A 16,086-nucleotide genomic window follows, 5' to 3' on the forward strand; every position below is an offset into this window, starting at 1 on the left:
GTGAGCTTGACGTCCGTGGTGGGGAAGTTGTTGGAGAAGATTCTTAAAGATAGGATGTATGCGCATTTAGAAAGGAATAAACTCATTAACGATAGTCAACATGGTTTTGTGAGAGGGAGGTCATGCCTCACGAACCTGGTGGTGTTTTTTGAAGAAGTGACCAAAATGGTTGACGAAGGAAGGGCCGTGGATGTTGTCTATATGGACTTTAGTAAAGCGTTTGACAAAGTCCCTCATGGTAGGCTAGTGAAAAAGGTTGGATCCCATGGGATAAAGGGGGAGGTGGCTAGATGGGTGGAGAACTGGCTTGGTCATAGAAGACAGAGGGTGGTAGTGGAAGGGTCTTTTTCCGGCTGGAGGCCTGTGACTAGTGGTGTACCGCAGGGCTCTGTATTGGGACCTCTGCTGTTTGTGATTTATATAAATGATCTGGAAGAAGGAGTAACTGGGGTGATCAGTAAGTTTGCGGACGACACAAAACTGGCAGGACTTGCAGATAGTGAGGAACATTGTCAGAGGCTACAGAAGGATATAGATAGGCTGGAAATTTGGGCAAGGAAATGGCAGATGGAGTTCAATCCTGATAAATGCGAAGTGATGCATTTTGGTGGGAATAATGTAGGGAGGAGCTACACGATAAATGGAAGAACCATAAAGGGTGTAGAGACGCAGAGGGACCTGGGTGTGCAAGTCCACAGATCTTTGAAGGTGACGTCACAGGTGGAGAAGGTGGTGAAGAAGGCATATGGCATGCTTGCCTTTATAGGACGGGGCATAGAGTATAAAAGTTGGGGTCTGATGTTGCAGATGTATAGAACGTTGGTTCGGCCGCATTTGGAATACTGCGTCCAGTTCTGGTCGCCACACTACCAGAAGGACGTGGAGGCTTTGGAGAGAGTACAGAGGAGGTTTACCAGGATGTTGCCTGGTATGGAGGGGCTTGGTTATGAGGAGAGATTGGGGAAACTGGGGTTGTTCTCCTTGGAAAGACGGAGGATGAGGGGAGACTTAATAGAGGTGTATAAAATTATGAAAGGCATAGATAGGGTGAACGGTGGGAAGCTTTTCCCCGGGTCGGTGGTGACGTTCACGAGGGGTCATAGGTTCAAGGTGAAGGGGGGGAGGTTTAACACAGATATCAGAAGGACATATTTCACACAGAGGGTCGTGGGGGCCTGGAATGTGTTGCCGGGCAAGGTGGTGGAGGCGGACACACTGGGAACGTTTAAGACTTATCTAGACAGCTATATGAACGGAGTGGGAATGGAGGGATACAAAAGAGTGGTCTAGTTTGGACCAGGGAGCGGCGCGGGCTAATTGTTCCTGGTTTCTCGTTTCAAGGCTTCATTCTACGATCATCTTGCTGGTGCCAGTACAGAGTGAGACTGCGGATAGTTGGGAACCTGTCTCGGGGGCAGGGAATTCATATGGTGTTCGTGGAAGTGGAAATGACTAGGGTTGGGAAGCATTTTCCGATCGGGGCCATTGTGATCTCCTGGACTCGTTTCGATCGCCTCAGGGGGTCGGAGAGGAATTTCCCAGATTTTTTTTTTTTTTCCCCATATTGGCCCTGGGGTTTTTCACTCTGGGTTTTCGCCTCTCCCTGGAGATCACATGGTCTGGAATGGGGGGGTGGGGGTAAGTTAATAGGTTGTAATGAACAAAGCATCATAGCTGTGAGGGACAGCTCGGTGGATAGGATATTGGTATGTAGATAGGCTGGAAAATTGGGCGGGGATCCTGGATTCAGGATTCAATCCTGGACCGGGGAGCGGCGCGGGCTTGGAGGGCCGAAGGGCCTGTTCCTGTGCTGTATTGTTCTTTGTTCTTTGTTCTTTGTTCTTTGTTCTTTGTTCTTTGTTAAAGACAGCTAATCCTTTAATAGGCTCCTTAACTTGTTAATGAAAATGTGAACTCAGGAAACCTGCTGAGATAATTGTAGATTTGGAAATCAGCCATGTGGCCATAAAGAGCCCTAAAGGATATGTTAAAAAAGAATTATTTAATATAAGAGTATTTTTCATTTTTAAAGGGCTGGGGATTTAAATAATTTCAGATCACAAAAGTTAAACTGACCCTATCCATCCTTCAAGTACATTCATATCTAATCCACAAATTTGTGATTCCCACACTGCAGGTTAAGACCCCGGAAGCATCCAAAATGGGGCCAGTATAAATGCAGCAAGCACTGTCTTCAAATGGCCCTACCGAATGTGTGGATCACCACCATCACCACACCCGTCCCCGCCACAACGGCAGGGAAAGGTAGATCTGTTGAAAATAGAGAGCGAGACATCCAGATCCCACCCCTCATTACTGAAAGTCCGTGGAGTCTTCCTGGCTTTGCAAAAATCTGAGCCAAGCACTCACAGGTCGAAGGTTGGATGGAGAGGGGCAATTGGCCAGAACTATGCACTGCTCCTAACTTAGCCCTGTCAGATCGACTACAGCATGCCTTTGGAGTTCTAGTTTAATGTTTCATCCAAAGACAGGTACCTCTGACACTGCAGCACTTTCTTGCTGCCTGTGTTGTATGTTCAAGTTCAGGAGATGGTTTGGATCAGCGAAGCTCTAACTCTGGCACTCGCTGAGTTACTGATACCAAACCAAATTCGGCCATTCCAGATATAAACGTTTTCCATTGGAATTAAGAACAAGGATTTCTGGAATTAAAAGAAATGACATTTCTGTGGCGTCTTCCTGACGTAAGAACAGCCCCATTATCCAGTCTTTAAAATACTTTTTGAAACATGGTCATTATTATAATGTCGGGAAACATCACAGCCAATCAGTGCACTGAGAGCTCCGGCAAACAACAATGAAATAAATATCTCCTGAAGGATAGATAATGGCAGCACACTGGGGATATTCTCTTTCCTGTCTGTTAGAGAGACTCACAATGCCTTTGTTTAATGCCTCCACTGAAAGACGGCACCTCCAACAGTGCAGAACTCCATTAGTGCTGCATTAGGAATGTCAGCCTCACCATAGAATCCCTACAGTGCAGGAGGGACCATTCGGCCCATTGAGTCTGCACTGACTCTCCGACAGACCATGCCACCCAGACCCGACATATGCTGTACCCCACATATTTACCCCTGGCCTGGGACACTAAGGGGCAATTTAGCACGGCCAATCAACCTAACCTGCACATCTTTGGACTGTGGGAGGAAACCAGAGCACCCGGAGGAAACCCACGCAGACACGGGGAGAACGTGCAGACTCCACACAGACCATCACCCAAAGTCAGACTTGAACCCAAGTCCCTGGCGCTGTGAGACAGCAGTGCTAGCCACATGCCACCGTGTCAGCTGAATTATGTGGTCAAATTTCTGGAGTGGAGCCTTAACCCATAGCCTTCTGACTCAGAGAGAGAGTGCTATCTCCAGGACCAATGTGCAGGAATGAATTTTATGGCTGAATAAGTGGCAGATTTGCAAATAGAAACATTGAAACTGGAAACAGGAGGAGGCCATTTGGCCCTTCGAGCCTGCTCTGCCATTCATTTTGATCATGACTGATCATCAAATTCAATATCCTGATCCCTCCCTTCCCCCCATATCCCCTAATCCCTTTAGCCCCAAGAGCTATATCTAATTCCTTCTTGAAATCACACAACGTTTTGTCCTCAACTACTTTCTGTGGTAGTGAATTCCACACATTCTCCACCCTCTGGGTGAAGAAATTTCTCCTCACCTCAGTTCTGAAAGGTTTACCCCTTATCCTCAAACTATGACCCCTTGTTCTGGACTCCCCCACCATTGGGAACATTCTTTCTGAGTCTACCCTGTCTAACCCTGTTAGAATGTTATAAGTTTCTATGAGATCCTCTCTCACCCTTCTAAACTCCAGTAAATATAATCCTAACTGATTTAGTCTCTCCTCATATGACAGATTTGACATCCCAGGAATCAGCCTGGTAAACATTCACTGCACTCCCTCTACAGCAAGGACATCCTTCCTCAGATAAGGACACCAAAACTGCACACAATATTCCAGGTGTGGCCTCACCAACGCCCTATACAATTGCAGCAAAACATCCCTATCCCGATACTCAAATCCTCTCACTATGAAGGCCAACATACCATTTGCCTTCTTTACTGCCTGCTGTACCTGCACGCTTACTTTCAGTGACCAAGTTATGAAATCCTTGATAATGGACTCTAACAACTTCCCCAGTACCAACGTTAGGCTCACTGGTCTACAGTTCCCTGTTTTCTCTCTATCTCCCTTTTTGAATCGTGGGCTTACATTAGCTACCCTCCAATCTGTAGGAACCAGTCCAGAGTCCAAAAAGTTTGGAAAATAACCACCAATGGTTCTACTATTTCCAGGGCCACTTCCTTAAATACTCGGGGATGAAGATTATCAAACCCTGGAAATTTATCCACCTTCAATCCCATCAATTTCCCAAAACTATTTCTCTACTAATGCTGATTTCCTTCAGTTCCTCACTAACACATGTTTCTCTCAGCACTCCTGGCACATTAGAATCATACAATCATTGAATTCCTGCAGTGCAGAAGGAGGCCATTCGCCCCATCGAGTCTGCACCGACCACAATTCCACCCGGCCCAATCCCCATAACCCCATGTATTTACCCATCTAATCCCCTGACACTAAGGGGCAATTTAGCATGGCCAATCAACCTAACCCGCACCCGTTCAAAGATGTGCGGGTTAGGTTGATTGGCCATGCTAAAATTGCCCCTTAGTGTCCTGGGTTGTGTAGATTAGAGGGATTAGCGGGTAAAAATATGTAGGGATATGGGAGTAGGGTCTGGGTGGGATTGTGGTCGGTGCAGACTCGATGGGCCGAATGGCCTCTTTCTGTACTGTAGGGTTTCTATGATTTCTATGATTTCTAAGATCTTTGGATTGTGGGAGGAAACCGGAGCACCCGGAGGAAATCCACGCAGATACAGGGAGAACATGCAAACTCCACACAGACAATAACCTGAGGCCAGAATTGAACCCGGGCCCCTGGCGCTGTGAGGCAGCAGTGCTAACCACTGTGCCACCGTGGTGTCGCTATGGCTGAGTGATGTCAGAGGTCAGAGGGCAGCAGGAAGGAGGATAAGATGGTGGAGGGATTTGAAAATAAGGATGAGAATTTTAAAATTGAGGTGTGTGGCCCAGGAGCTAATGTGGGTCAGTGATGCAGAGGTAGCGATGGGTGAATGGGATTTGGCACAATTGTTACAATTCAGCAAACAAACTATTTGAACATTTAACCCGATTCTAAAACCAGTGTAAACTCTGTTTATCTACATTCACAGCAAGAGAAATTGGGCGACATTTGTTTCTCGCTTCGTTACGTCCCAACCGCGGGAAAACTGACAGTTGTCATCCTGGAGGCAAAGAACCTAAAGAAGATGGATGTGGGAGGATTATCAGGTAAGCAAAACTCTCCAACATTGTCTTTTCAACCCAGCATCACAATCTGATAGGCCACCGCACCGCAACTATTAATGTGACTACTCCTGACTAGACATAATAAAGAAAAGATTTAATCGAGATTACAATTGTCAGAAAAGACAGACTGCAGTTGAAATGAAACGCAGAGCTGTTATTAGACCAGCCTTCCAGCACTCTGCACATTGCTGATCCTCATAATTACAGAAATGATATCGAGGCACTGGAGAAGGTGTCAGAAAGATTCACAAGGTTGATGTCAGGACTGAGAGGTTCTAACTACCAGGAAAGACCAAACATTTGAGCATAGGAGTAGTGAGGTCTTGCTTCAATTGTACAGGAGCTTGGTTAGACTGTACCTGGAACACTGTGCGTAGTTCTGGTCCCCTTACCTCAGAAAGGATGTTATTGCCATAGAGGGAGCAGAACAAAGGTTAACCAGAACTGTTCCGGGGTTGGTGGGACTGTCTTATGAAGAGAGATTGGGTAAACTGGGCCTGTATACTCCAGAGTTTCAAAGAATGAGAGGTGATCTCATTGAAATCTACAAAATACTTAAAGTGATACGCAGGGGTGATGTCGGTAAGATGTTTCCCTTGGTTGGGGAGTCGAGAACCGGTGGGGGGGGAGGGGGGCACAATTTCAGAATAAGGGGGAAGCCACTTCGGACTGAGATGAGGAGAAATATCTTCACACAGAGGCTGGTGAATCTTTGGAATCCTCGGAGGCTGTGGAAGTTCAGTCACTGAATATGTTTCAGGGAGAGATTGGTAGATTTCTGAGCAGATTTATTAAACACAGTTTCATAACTTATCATTGTAGAAATCTAATGCAATATGGTTTCTGTGTATGTGTCTGTCTTCTGTCATTGTGTCTGTCTATCTCTTTGTGTGTTTGTCTGTCTGTGTATCTGCCCGTTTGTCTGTCTATGTGTCATTGTGTCTGCCTGTCTGTAAGTTTGTCTGTATGTCTGTGTGTGTGAGATTGTGTGTGTGTGTCTGTGCGTCTGTGTGAGTGTGTCTGCCTATGTGTCTGTCTGTTGTCTCTGTGCTCTGTGTTTGTCTGCTTGTGTGTCTGTGTGTGTCTTTGTGTGTGCCTATGTGTGTGTGTGTGCATGTGAGTGAGTGTGTGCGACTGTGTGTGGGTGTGTCTGTGTGTGTGGGTATGTCTGTGCATCTGTGTGTGTCTGTGCGTCTGTGTGTGACTACCTGTGTGATGTGAGTGTGTGTGAGAGAATGTGTGTGTGTGTGTGTGAATGTGTGTGTGTGTGTCTGCCTGTGTTTCTGTATGTGTGTATGTGTGTGTATGAGTATGTGTGTGACTGTGTGAGTGTGTGTGTCTGCCTGTGTGTGTGTGTGTGTGTGAGAGAGTGTGAATGTGTGTGTGTGAGTGTGAATGTGTGTGTGTGTGAGATTGTGTGTGTGTCTCTGCCTGTGTGTGTGTGTGTGTGCGTGTGTGTGTGAATGTGTGTGTGTGTGTGTGTGTGTGTGTGAATGTTTGTCTGTGTGAGTGTGAATGTGTGCATGTGTGTGAGATTGTGTGTGTGTCTATGTGTGTGTATGTGTGAGTGTGAATGTGTGCATGTGAATGTGTGTGTGTGAATGTGAATGCGTGTGTGTGTGAGTGTGTGTGTGTGTGAGTGTGTGTGTGTGTGTGAGTGTGTATGCGTGTGAGTGTGAGAGTGTGTGTGTGTGAGTCTGAGTGTGGGTATGAGTGTGTGTGTGCGTGTGTGTGTGAATGTGTGTGTGTGAGTGTGTGTGTGAGTGTGTGTGTGTGAGTGTGAGAGTGTGTGTGTGTGTGAGTGTGTGTGTATGAGTGTGAGTGTGTGTGTGTGTGAGTGTGTGTGTGTGAGTCTGAGTGTGGGTATGAGTGTGTGTGTGCGTGTGTGTGTGAATGTGTGTGTGTGACTGTGAGTGAGTGTGAGTGTGTGTGTGTATGTGTGTGTGAGTGTGTGAGTGTGAGTGTGTGAGTGTGAGTGTGTGAGTGTGAGTGTGTGAGTGTGTGTGTGTGTGTGTCTGCCTCGTACAGTTTCTATTATTCCTGTCAAGACTGTATATTATCAATAACACCAGAGGTTTCCGCACATTCCTCTTTGTTGTTCATTAGAGTCACAGGGCCTGATTTTACTATTTTGAGTCTAAGTGCCGAATCTGGGCGTCAAATAGATCCGCGCCTGGAATCCTCCTTCCAGCGCGCCCATACGCGTTTTGTCAGCTCCGGTCCGATTCGCGCTGTGGGCGGGGCTTAGCGCTGGCGGAACGATCGGAGCTCTGAACTGCGCATGCCATCTCTCCCGCTCTCTTGCCTCTGCAGGGAAGAGTAATCTGTGGATGGTAGTGTACCAGTGATGGTGTATCCCTTTACAGGCCCAGCTTGGTCCTTCTCCAGTGTCTCCTCTTGGACTTGTACTGATCTTGTTGCCGGTTTTCATGCGGATCCACTGTGGAATCGGCCGGTTCTGCTTCATCTTCTTAGTGAGGAATCGCTTCATCCTGAAGGCTTTGTGGGATGGCATGGCCGCACGTCCACTCCGGCAGGAGGGATTCGTTCCTCCGGTGGGGAGGAGGGATCGCCTGCACAGTGGCGGCGGACCCCCCTGCCCCCTCCCTTCCCACCAATCGGCCGCAAACTGGCAGCGGACGCCCCCCCCAATGATCTGGGTCCCACCCCTCCCCTCGTCCCACCCCCCCACCCCCCCCCCTCCCCACAACCAGAGGATGACCTGGGTCAGAGAGCCGTTGCAGTCTCTGACCCCGCTCTTCAGAAGCTGCAGCGACGACTTCAGACTTTTATTTACCAGGTCGTTAAAAGCGCGGATCCGGATCGGGCCAGAGGACGGTAAAGTGGGATTTGGCGGTAGAGTTGGGCGCGCGGTTCATTAAGTCGATTTGCATTTAAATCATCGGGCCGCCCGATTCGGGCGCGGGTCCGGACCCGCGCCCGGATCAGGTGTCGGTAAAGCCGCGATCTGCTCGGAATCGGGTGCAGATCGCGGTATAGGCCCGACACCCAACTTTACTCCGATTTCGCACCCGAAAACGGGTGCGACGTTTTGGTAAAATCAGGTCCATAGAGACATAGAGGTTGACAGCATGGAAACAGGTCCTTCGGCCAAACCTGTCCATGCCGCCCTTTTTTTTTAAACCCCTAAGCTAGTCCCAATTGCCCACATTTGGCCCATATCCCTCTGTACCCATCTTACCCATGTAACTGTCTAAATGCTTTTTAAAAGATAAAATTGTACCCGCCTCTACTACTACCTCTGGCAGCTTGTTCCAGACACTCACCACCCTCTGTGTGAAAAGATTGCCCCTCTGGACACTTTTATATCTCTCCCCTCTCACCTTAAACCTTTGCCCTCTAGTTTTAGACTCCCCAACCTTTGGGAAAAGATATTGACTATCTACCTTGTCTATGCCATTCTTGTCGGTTATAATAGTTTTTAGAACTGTTTCTTCTCACAACAGTCCCACAGCTAAAAAATCCAAACTAATAAAGTGTTTAGCGCTGGAAGGGAAAAAAACACAGATAAATCTGACAGGATAGAGAGAAAACAATTTCGCAAAGTGACTGCACTTCTGTCTTGTGCTGACAGTCGAGTTGTTGGCAATCACAAAGATGACCTGGGGATTAATGATTTAAAGAATATAAGAACTGTTTAGCCTTCCTGAAATTGAAAGTCAGACTCAGTAAACGCGCACTTACAGAACACAGTGCGTGATCGAAAACACTCCTTCACACCAAAACTAGCCTGAGGCAACTCAGTCAGGAAAGAACTTGCATTTATATAGCACCTTTCACAACCTCGGGATGCCCGAAAGTGCTTTATAACAAATGAAGCAGCTTTTCAAGTGTTGTCACTGTTGTAAAGTTCAAAACCTGGTGGCTAATTTGTGATGTGGAGATGCCGGCGTTGGACTGGGGTAAACACAGTAAGAAGTTTAACAACACCAGGTTAAAGTCCAACAGGTTTATTTAGTAGCAAAAGCCACACAAGCTTTTGGAGCTCTAAGCCCCTTCTTCAGGTGAGTGGGAATTCTGTTCACAAACAGAGCATATAAAGACACAGACTCCACTCACATTGTTTTGTTTCTTAAAGGCTTGATTAGTTGTAAGTATTCGCATTCCAACCATTATTCATGTAAATTGAGTCTGTGTCTTTATAAGCTCTGTTTGTGAACAGAATTCCCACTCACCTGAAGAAGGGGCTTAGAGCTCCGAAAGCTTGTGTGGCTTTTGCTACCAAATAAACCTGTTGGACTTTAACCTGGTGTTGTTAAACTTCTTACTGGGCTAATTTGTGCCCAGCAAACTCCCCCTTCCGTAGTTTGGTTGTGGGAGAAATATTGGCCAATACACCAGGAAGATCTCTCCGGATGTCTTTGGAATCCTGCCATGGGATCATTTAAACCCACCTGAGAGGGTGGATGAAGCTTCAGTTCACTGGGAGCAGCTTTCCATCTTGTAAAACAATGGATTGCCCTAGTGATCAACTCTGGGTAAAGCATCACCCGGTGTGTGTCAGGAGCCCCAGTCTGGCATGGCAGTCTCTGCCACATTTAGTACAGAGGGAGGCATGGTTCACCAACACTCTTCTCAGCCCAGCTGAGCTTCTTGTTTCAATTGCCTCTTCCGATCTCCTTTCAAACAATCAGCTTCAAGAGGTCACGCCCGTTAGTGACCGTCTCCCATCATTTTCACATCTCAGTCGCAGCTTGCCTTGTGCTGGTGGTATGGGGTCCAGTGACCCGTTCACCATACAAACGGCCTTTGGAGAAACAGCCATCATCCATCCAATGAACATGGCCAAGTCAGCACAGACATCATTGAGTGTATGCTGATGGATTTAGCAAGCTTCAGAACCTCTGTTGGTGACCTGATCCTGCCAGGAGATGCTGAGGTTATGTCTGAGACAGTGAAGGTGGAAACTGTTTAGTCTTTTCTCCTGCCCAGCTGGTATTGTGCAGGTCTCCCCACTGCGGAGGAGTGTGCCGAGATCACAGCTTGGTGGACTCACAGTTTGGTGTTCTCAGTTGAGTTGCTGTTGTTCCAAACTCTTTACAGGCACGAGCATCTTTCCATTTGCCACTGAAGGTGTTCCTCAATGTGGAATGTTAGTGTAGCAACGTTAGCATAGAGCAATTCTCTGATGAAGACTTGGCACACCTTTGTCTTGGATCTCAGGTGAGCGAGACAGAGCAGATTTCTGTCAGTTCTGGTATGTAAGGAAGACACCCTCTGAAGACCTGAAGACAAATGATATGAACAAAGGAGAGTATCCTGGAGTGTCAGTGCCAGAACACAGCCCTGTTTGACTCCATTGTGTATCTCTAAGTGTTTCTGCTGTTGCTCCATCACTTTATCCATCGTGTTGGTGTGGAAAGGGGAGGTCACACTGAGCAGCTTTTCCAGGCAGCTAGTTTTATCCAGCAGCTTAAATAGATCACCTCTGCTCAGAGGGTCAGATGTCTTGGTGAGTTTAATGAAGACAATTATATAGTGATCTTACTGTTCAAAACATTTCTCTTGCAGCTGATCAGGCTGAGAAGGTCACGTCAATTGTGGATCTTCCAGTTCTAAAGCCTCGCTGGGATTTGGGGTGGACATCGTTCAGCGAGGGTCAACAATCTGACAAGAGCAACATGGGCGAATACATTCCCCACGATGCCCAGCAGGGCGCTGCTTGATGGTTGTTGCAGTCATTATGTTTGCCCTTGTTCTTGTACAGGGTCACAGTCTTTGCATCATGTATCCTAGCCCACTGTCCCCTCTCTCAAAGCCAGAGCAATTTTAGCATTCTGAAGTGCTTGTTTCCTGTGCTTGATGAGTTCAGTATAACTTCAGCACCTGGAGCTTTGCCCATGGCAAGCGAGTGAATGACTTTGCTAAGCTCCTCCCCAGTGGCTTGATATCCAACTCCACCACGACAGGCAGGATTTCAGACGGGGGCCTCCATTTAACTTCTGACCTAAGTGAAGGCACCACCAAGAGTTCTGAATATTGTTGTTCAGAGAGACTTGGATGTACTTGTACAAGGGAAAGTTAGCACATGGGTACAGCAAGCAATTAGGAAGGCAAATAGAATGTTGGCTTTATTACAAAGAGTTTGTCTACAAGAATAGAGAAGACTTTCCCCAATTGTACAGGACTTTGGTGACACTACACATGGAACACTGTGCGCTGTACTGTGTGCTCCTGCTGAGGAGGGAATTAGTGTCACGAGATTTGGTTTTGCCGACACTAAAAGCTATTCGCAACATGATGCTGGGCTGTCGGATATGGAACACAGGATCAGGAGGAGGCCATTCAGCCCCTCAAGCCTGTGCAAGGGAGCCATCGAGAACAAAGAGAGCTTGAAGCTTAAGGGACTGAATGGCCTCCTTCTGATCCTGTGTTCCATATCTGACAGCCCAGCATCATGTTGCGAATAGCTTTTAGTGTCGGCAAAACCAAATCCTTGACACTAATTCCCCCTTCACCAGGGGCAGGGCAGCAATGAGGAGTTTCAATGTCCTGTTTCAACCTCTTGCTGAACCTCAAACCTCATTCCCACTCCCACAACACTATCCACTGTGGTCACAAGCTCACTCCCACCAACACTCACACTCTCCTGTGCCTTCCTATTGGACCATGCAAATATATATACTCCTTCCCAAGCAACCACCTGTGCAAACTTGGATTTTTTATTCTGCTACCCACACATGTCCCAATCACACAAAACTCGGGGCAAGGAGACAATTATTACTTGTCGAGTTGTTGTGATCTTGAATGTGGCGGCTGAACGAGTGTCAGAAGCAGATTCAATAACTTTCAAAAGGGAAATTTGGATGTGTATATAAATAGGAAACATTAGGCTATCAGAGAAAAAGCAGGGGTTAATTGGATAGTTCTTTCAAAGGGCAAACCTAGGCATGATGGGCTGAATGGCCTCTGTCTGTACTGTGAGATTGTATGAAATGTGTATAATGTCCAGTTATATTTGATTTACTTTCACAACCTTCTATCCCAGGGCTCAGATTTGGAAACACCTTGGTACATTATACCACAGGAATATTAGTGAATTAGGATGTGTAAAGACTACAGAAATATCTAAAATTCTGAAACAAAACTATAATATGGCGTGTGTGGAAATTAAATACAAGCTAGCCTCCTGCATTGAAACATTAAGTACTTCATTTTCAGTAGAATGTAAGCACATTACTTTGGAAGGTGAATGTTGCCTTGGCTTCGAGGCATTGCAGCACCCGGTGAATCAGTGAGGCAGACCCTGCTGTTTGTAGGAAATGGATGCAGAGTTGCTAATAGGAATGATGAACATTATCGCCTGAAACCCTGGTGTTGTTCATTTTCCATTCAATTTCCTTGTTCCAAACTCTGATTTGAAAATGCCTGAGTGTCTGACACAGCACATCTGTCCCCTCGCACTACCTTGAACAAACAGTCATTCTCCAAACACAATGAAGTGGTCGTTTTCAAAGTGAATTTAACAGGAGTTGCTCTTTTGTAAATGAAGGCAGATCGTTTCGCCACCCCCAGAATAGAATTATCACGGGAACTACAGTGTTTTTAACCCCCTTGTTTGCTGTAAGTGTTACACATCCTGCGAGTGGCAGAATGGGTCGCACTCCACCCCAAAGTCAGAAGGTTATCTGTTCAAATTCTACTCCAGGGGCATTAGCATATCCAAGGCTGGCATTCCCACTGCAGTGCTGAGGGTGTGCTGCAGTGTTGGAGATGTTGACCGCAATTTTCCACAGCAGCAAGAAACCCGGAGCGAAATCCCCCTTCATGACCCCTGGTGTTCCCCTTCATGACCAAAGGTAGGGGAGTCTAAAACTAGAGGGCATAGGTTTAAAGTGAGAGGGGAGAGATACAAAAGGGACCAGAGGGGCAATTTTTTCACACAGAGGGTGGTGAGTGTCTGGAACAAGCAGCCAGAGGTAGTAGTAGAGGCGGGTACAATTTTGTCTTTTAAAAAGCATTTAGATAGTCACATGGGTAAGATGGGTATAGAGGGATATGGACCAAATGCAGGCAATTGGGACTAGCTTAAAGGTTAAAAATTGGGCGGCATGGATAAGTTGGGCCAAAGGGCCTGTTTCCATGCTATAAACCTCCATGGGCCCAATTTTACCAACATTTCACGCCCATTTTCGGGCGCGTAATCGTGGTAAAGTTGGGCGTCGGGCCTAAAACGCGGTCCAGACCCGACCCAAGGCCAATCGCGCCTTTACCAACGGCCGATCCGGGCGCCAATCCGGCGCGTGCCCGAATCGGCCGGCGGGCCGATTTCAATGCATTTGCATACATTTAAATCGGCATGGTGAAGCCCGTGCCCAACTTACCCAAGGATTCCCACTTTACGAGGCTCCGATCCGATCGGCGCCCGCGCATTTACCGTGTTGCTGAATTCAAGTCCGATAGGGCTTCAACTCAGCAACTGAACCGCCGAATCGCCCCCGACCACCCTTCGCGGACTGCCCCCGCGAACCACCCCGGCAGCCCACCCCCCTCCCCACCCCATCCCCCCCCCCCCCCCCACCCCCCAGCCCCCCCCCCCCCCCCCGATCGGACTACCCTGGGACGCAGGCCCTGCCAGCAGCCCCCGCCCCCTCCAGGATCAGAACCCCCGGACCCCTGAACTACCTTGATCGCTGGTGTCCGTCGAAAGCATCTTGCGATCCTGGATCCTGGCCTTGCTCCGGGGGTCCTGATGGGTAGAATGACGTCTCTTCACTGGGAGGGGGGGGGGGGTAGGAGGGGATGTGGCGTCTCTTCCCTGAGGGTGAGGGGGTAGGAGGGGGATGTGACATCTCTGCCCCTGGGGGGGGGGGCGGACACATCACATCCCCCCCACCCTCACCCCCCCTCAGGGAAGAGACGCCACATCGCCCCCACCCCCCGCCCCCTCAGGGAAGAGACGCCACATCCCCCCCGCCCCCTGAGGGAAGAGACATCTCATCCCCCCCCCTACCATCCCCTCAGGGAAGAGATGTCAGATCCTCCCCCCTAACCCCCCCCCCCCCACACCTCAGGGAAGAGACATCACCCCCCCCCTACCCCCCCCCCCCCCACAGGGAAGAGACATCAGATCTCCCCCCCCCCCCCATCCCCCCCACCCCCACAGGGAAGAGACGTCACATCCCACCCCCCCCTACCAACACCTCCCCCCACCCCCCACCCCCAAACCAGGACAAGTCAAAGGCAGCGCAGACAGCAATGCGCGCTGAGTGCTGTCGGCTCCGGGCTGCGCAGTTCGGTGCTCCGACAGATGCAAATGCGCTAGGCCCCGCCCACTGGACCCGCGCCGAAAAAAGGCGTATGGGGGCGCTGGAGCGTGGCTGCCGGGCGCGGGTCTGATTTACGACCGCACCCGGCACTTAGAGCCGATTTGGTGAAATCGGCCCCTATGACTCTATGATCCCCGACATGCCCAGTCCTTCATGACCCTTTTCACTACCATCCCCTTCACAAACCCCCAGCCCCGATCTCGCCCCGCCCAGATCTCGCCTCGATCTCCCCCAGCCCCGATCTCCCCAGCCCCGATCTCCCCCTGCCCCGATCTCACCCCGCCTGGATCTCGCCTCGATCTCACCCAGCCCCGATCTCCCCCAGCCCCGATCTCCCCCAGCCCCGATCTCCCCCAGCCCCGATCTCCCCCAGCCCCGATCTCCCCCAGCCCCGATCTCCCCCAGCCCCGATCTCCCCCAGCCCCGATCTCCCCCAGCCCCGATCTCCCCCAGCCCCGATCTCCCCCAGCCCCGATCTCCCCCAGCCCTGATCTCCCCCAGCCCTGATCTCCCCCATCCCCGATCTCCCCCAACCCCGATCTCCCCCAGCCCCGATCTCCCCCAGCCCCGATCTCCCCCTGCCCCGATCTCCCCCAGCCCGGATCTCGCCTCGATCTCACCCAGCCCCGATCTCCCCCAGCCCCGATCTCCCCAGCCCCGATCTCCCCCAGCCCCGATCTCCCCCAGCCCCGATCTCCCCCAACCCCGATCTCCCCCAGCCCCCATCTCCCCCAGTCCCGATTTTCCCCAGCCCCGATCTCCCCCAGCCCCGATCTCCCCCAGCCCCGATCTCCCCCAGCCCCGATCTCCCCCAGCCCCGATCTCCCCCAGCCCCGATCTCCCCCAGCCCCGATCTCCCCCAGCCCCGATCTCCCCCAGCCCCGATCTCCCCCAGCCCCGATCTCCCCCAGCCCCGATCTCGCCCGGCCTGAGCCGGAAGCTTGGAAGAAGTACATAGAACATAGAACATAGAACATTACAGCACAGAACAGGCCCTTCGGCCCACGATGTTGTGCCGACCTTCATCTGAAACCAAGATCAAGCTATCCCACTCCCTACCATCCTGGTGTGCTCCATGTGCCTATCCAATAACCGCTTAAATGTTCCTAAAGTGTCCGACTCCACTATCACTGCAGGCAGTCCATTCCACACCCCAACCACTCTCTGCGTGAAGAACCTACCTCTGATATCCTTCCTATATCTCCCACCATGAACCCTATAGTTATGCCCCCTTGTAATAGCTCCATCCACCCGAGGAAATAGTCTTTGAACGTTCACTCAATCTATCCCCTTCATCATTTTATAAACCTCTATTAAGTCTCCCCTCAATCTCCTCCGCTCCAGAGAGAACAGCCCCAGCTCCCTCAACCTTTCCTCATAAG

The 16,086-nt window shown here is 49.6% G+C and overlaps 1 protein-coding gene across 1 annotated transcript in view; it reads left to right on the plus strand.

Moving 5' to 3' along the window:
• Positions 1-16,086, plus strand: part of LOC144498427 (synaptotagmin-A) — a 461,824-nt gene that overhangs the window by 435,880 nt on the left and 9,858 nt on the right. Inside the window, exon 8 of the mRNA XM_078219520.1 lies at positions 5,279-5,396. Coding sequence (XP_078075646.1) covers positions 5,279-5,396 — 118 coding nt within the window. The remainder of the gene's footprint in view (positions 1-5,278; positions 5,397-16,086) is intronic.

The sequence above is a fragment of the Mustelus asterias genome, chromosome 9, assembly GCF_964213995.1.
Source record: "Mustelus asterias chromosome 9, sMusAst1.hap1.1, whole genome shotgun sequence".
In the NCBI taxonomy this organism is placed as follows: domain Eukaryota; kingdom Metazoa; phylum Chordata; class Chondrichthyes; order Carcharhiniformes; family Triakidae; genus Mustelus; species Mustelus asterias.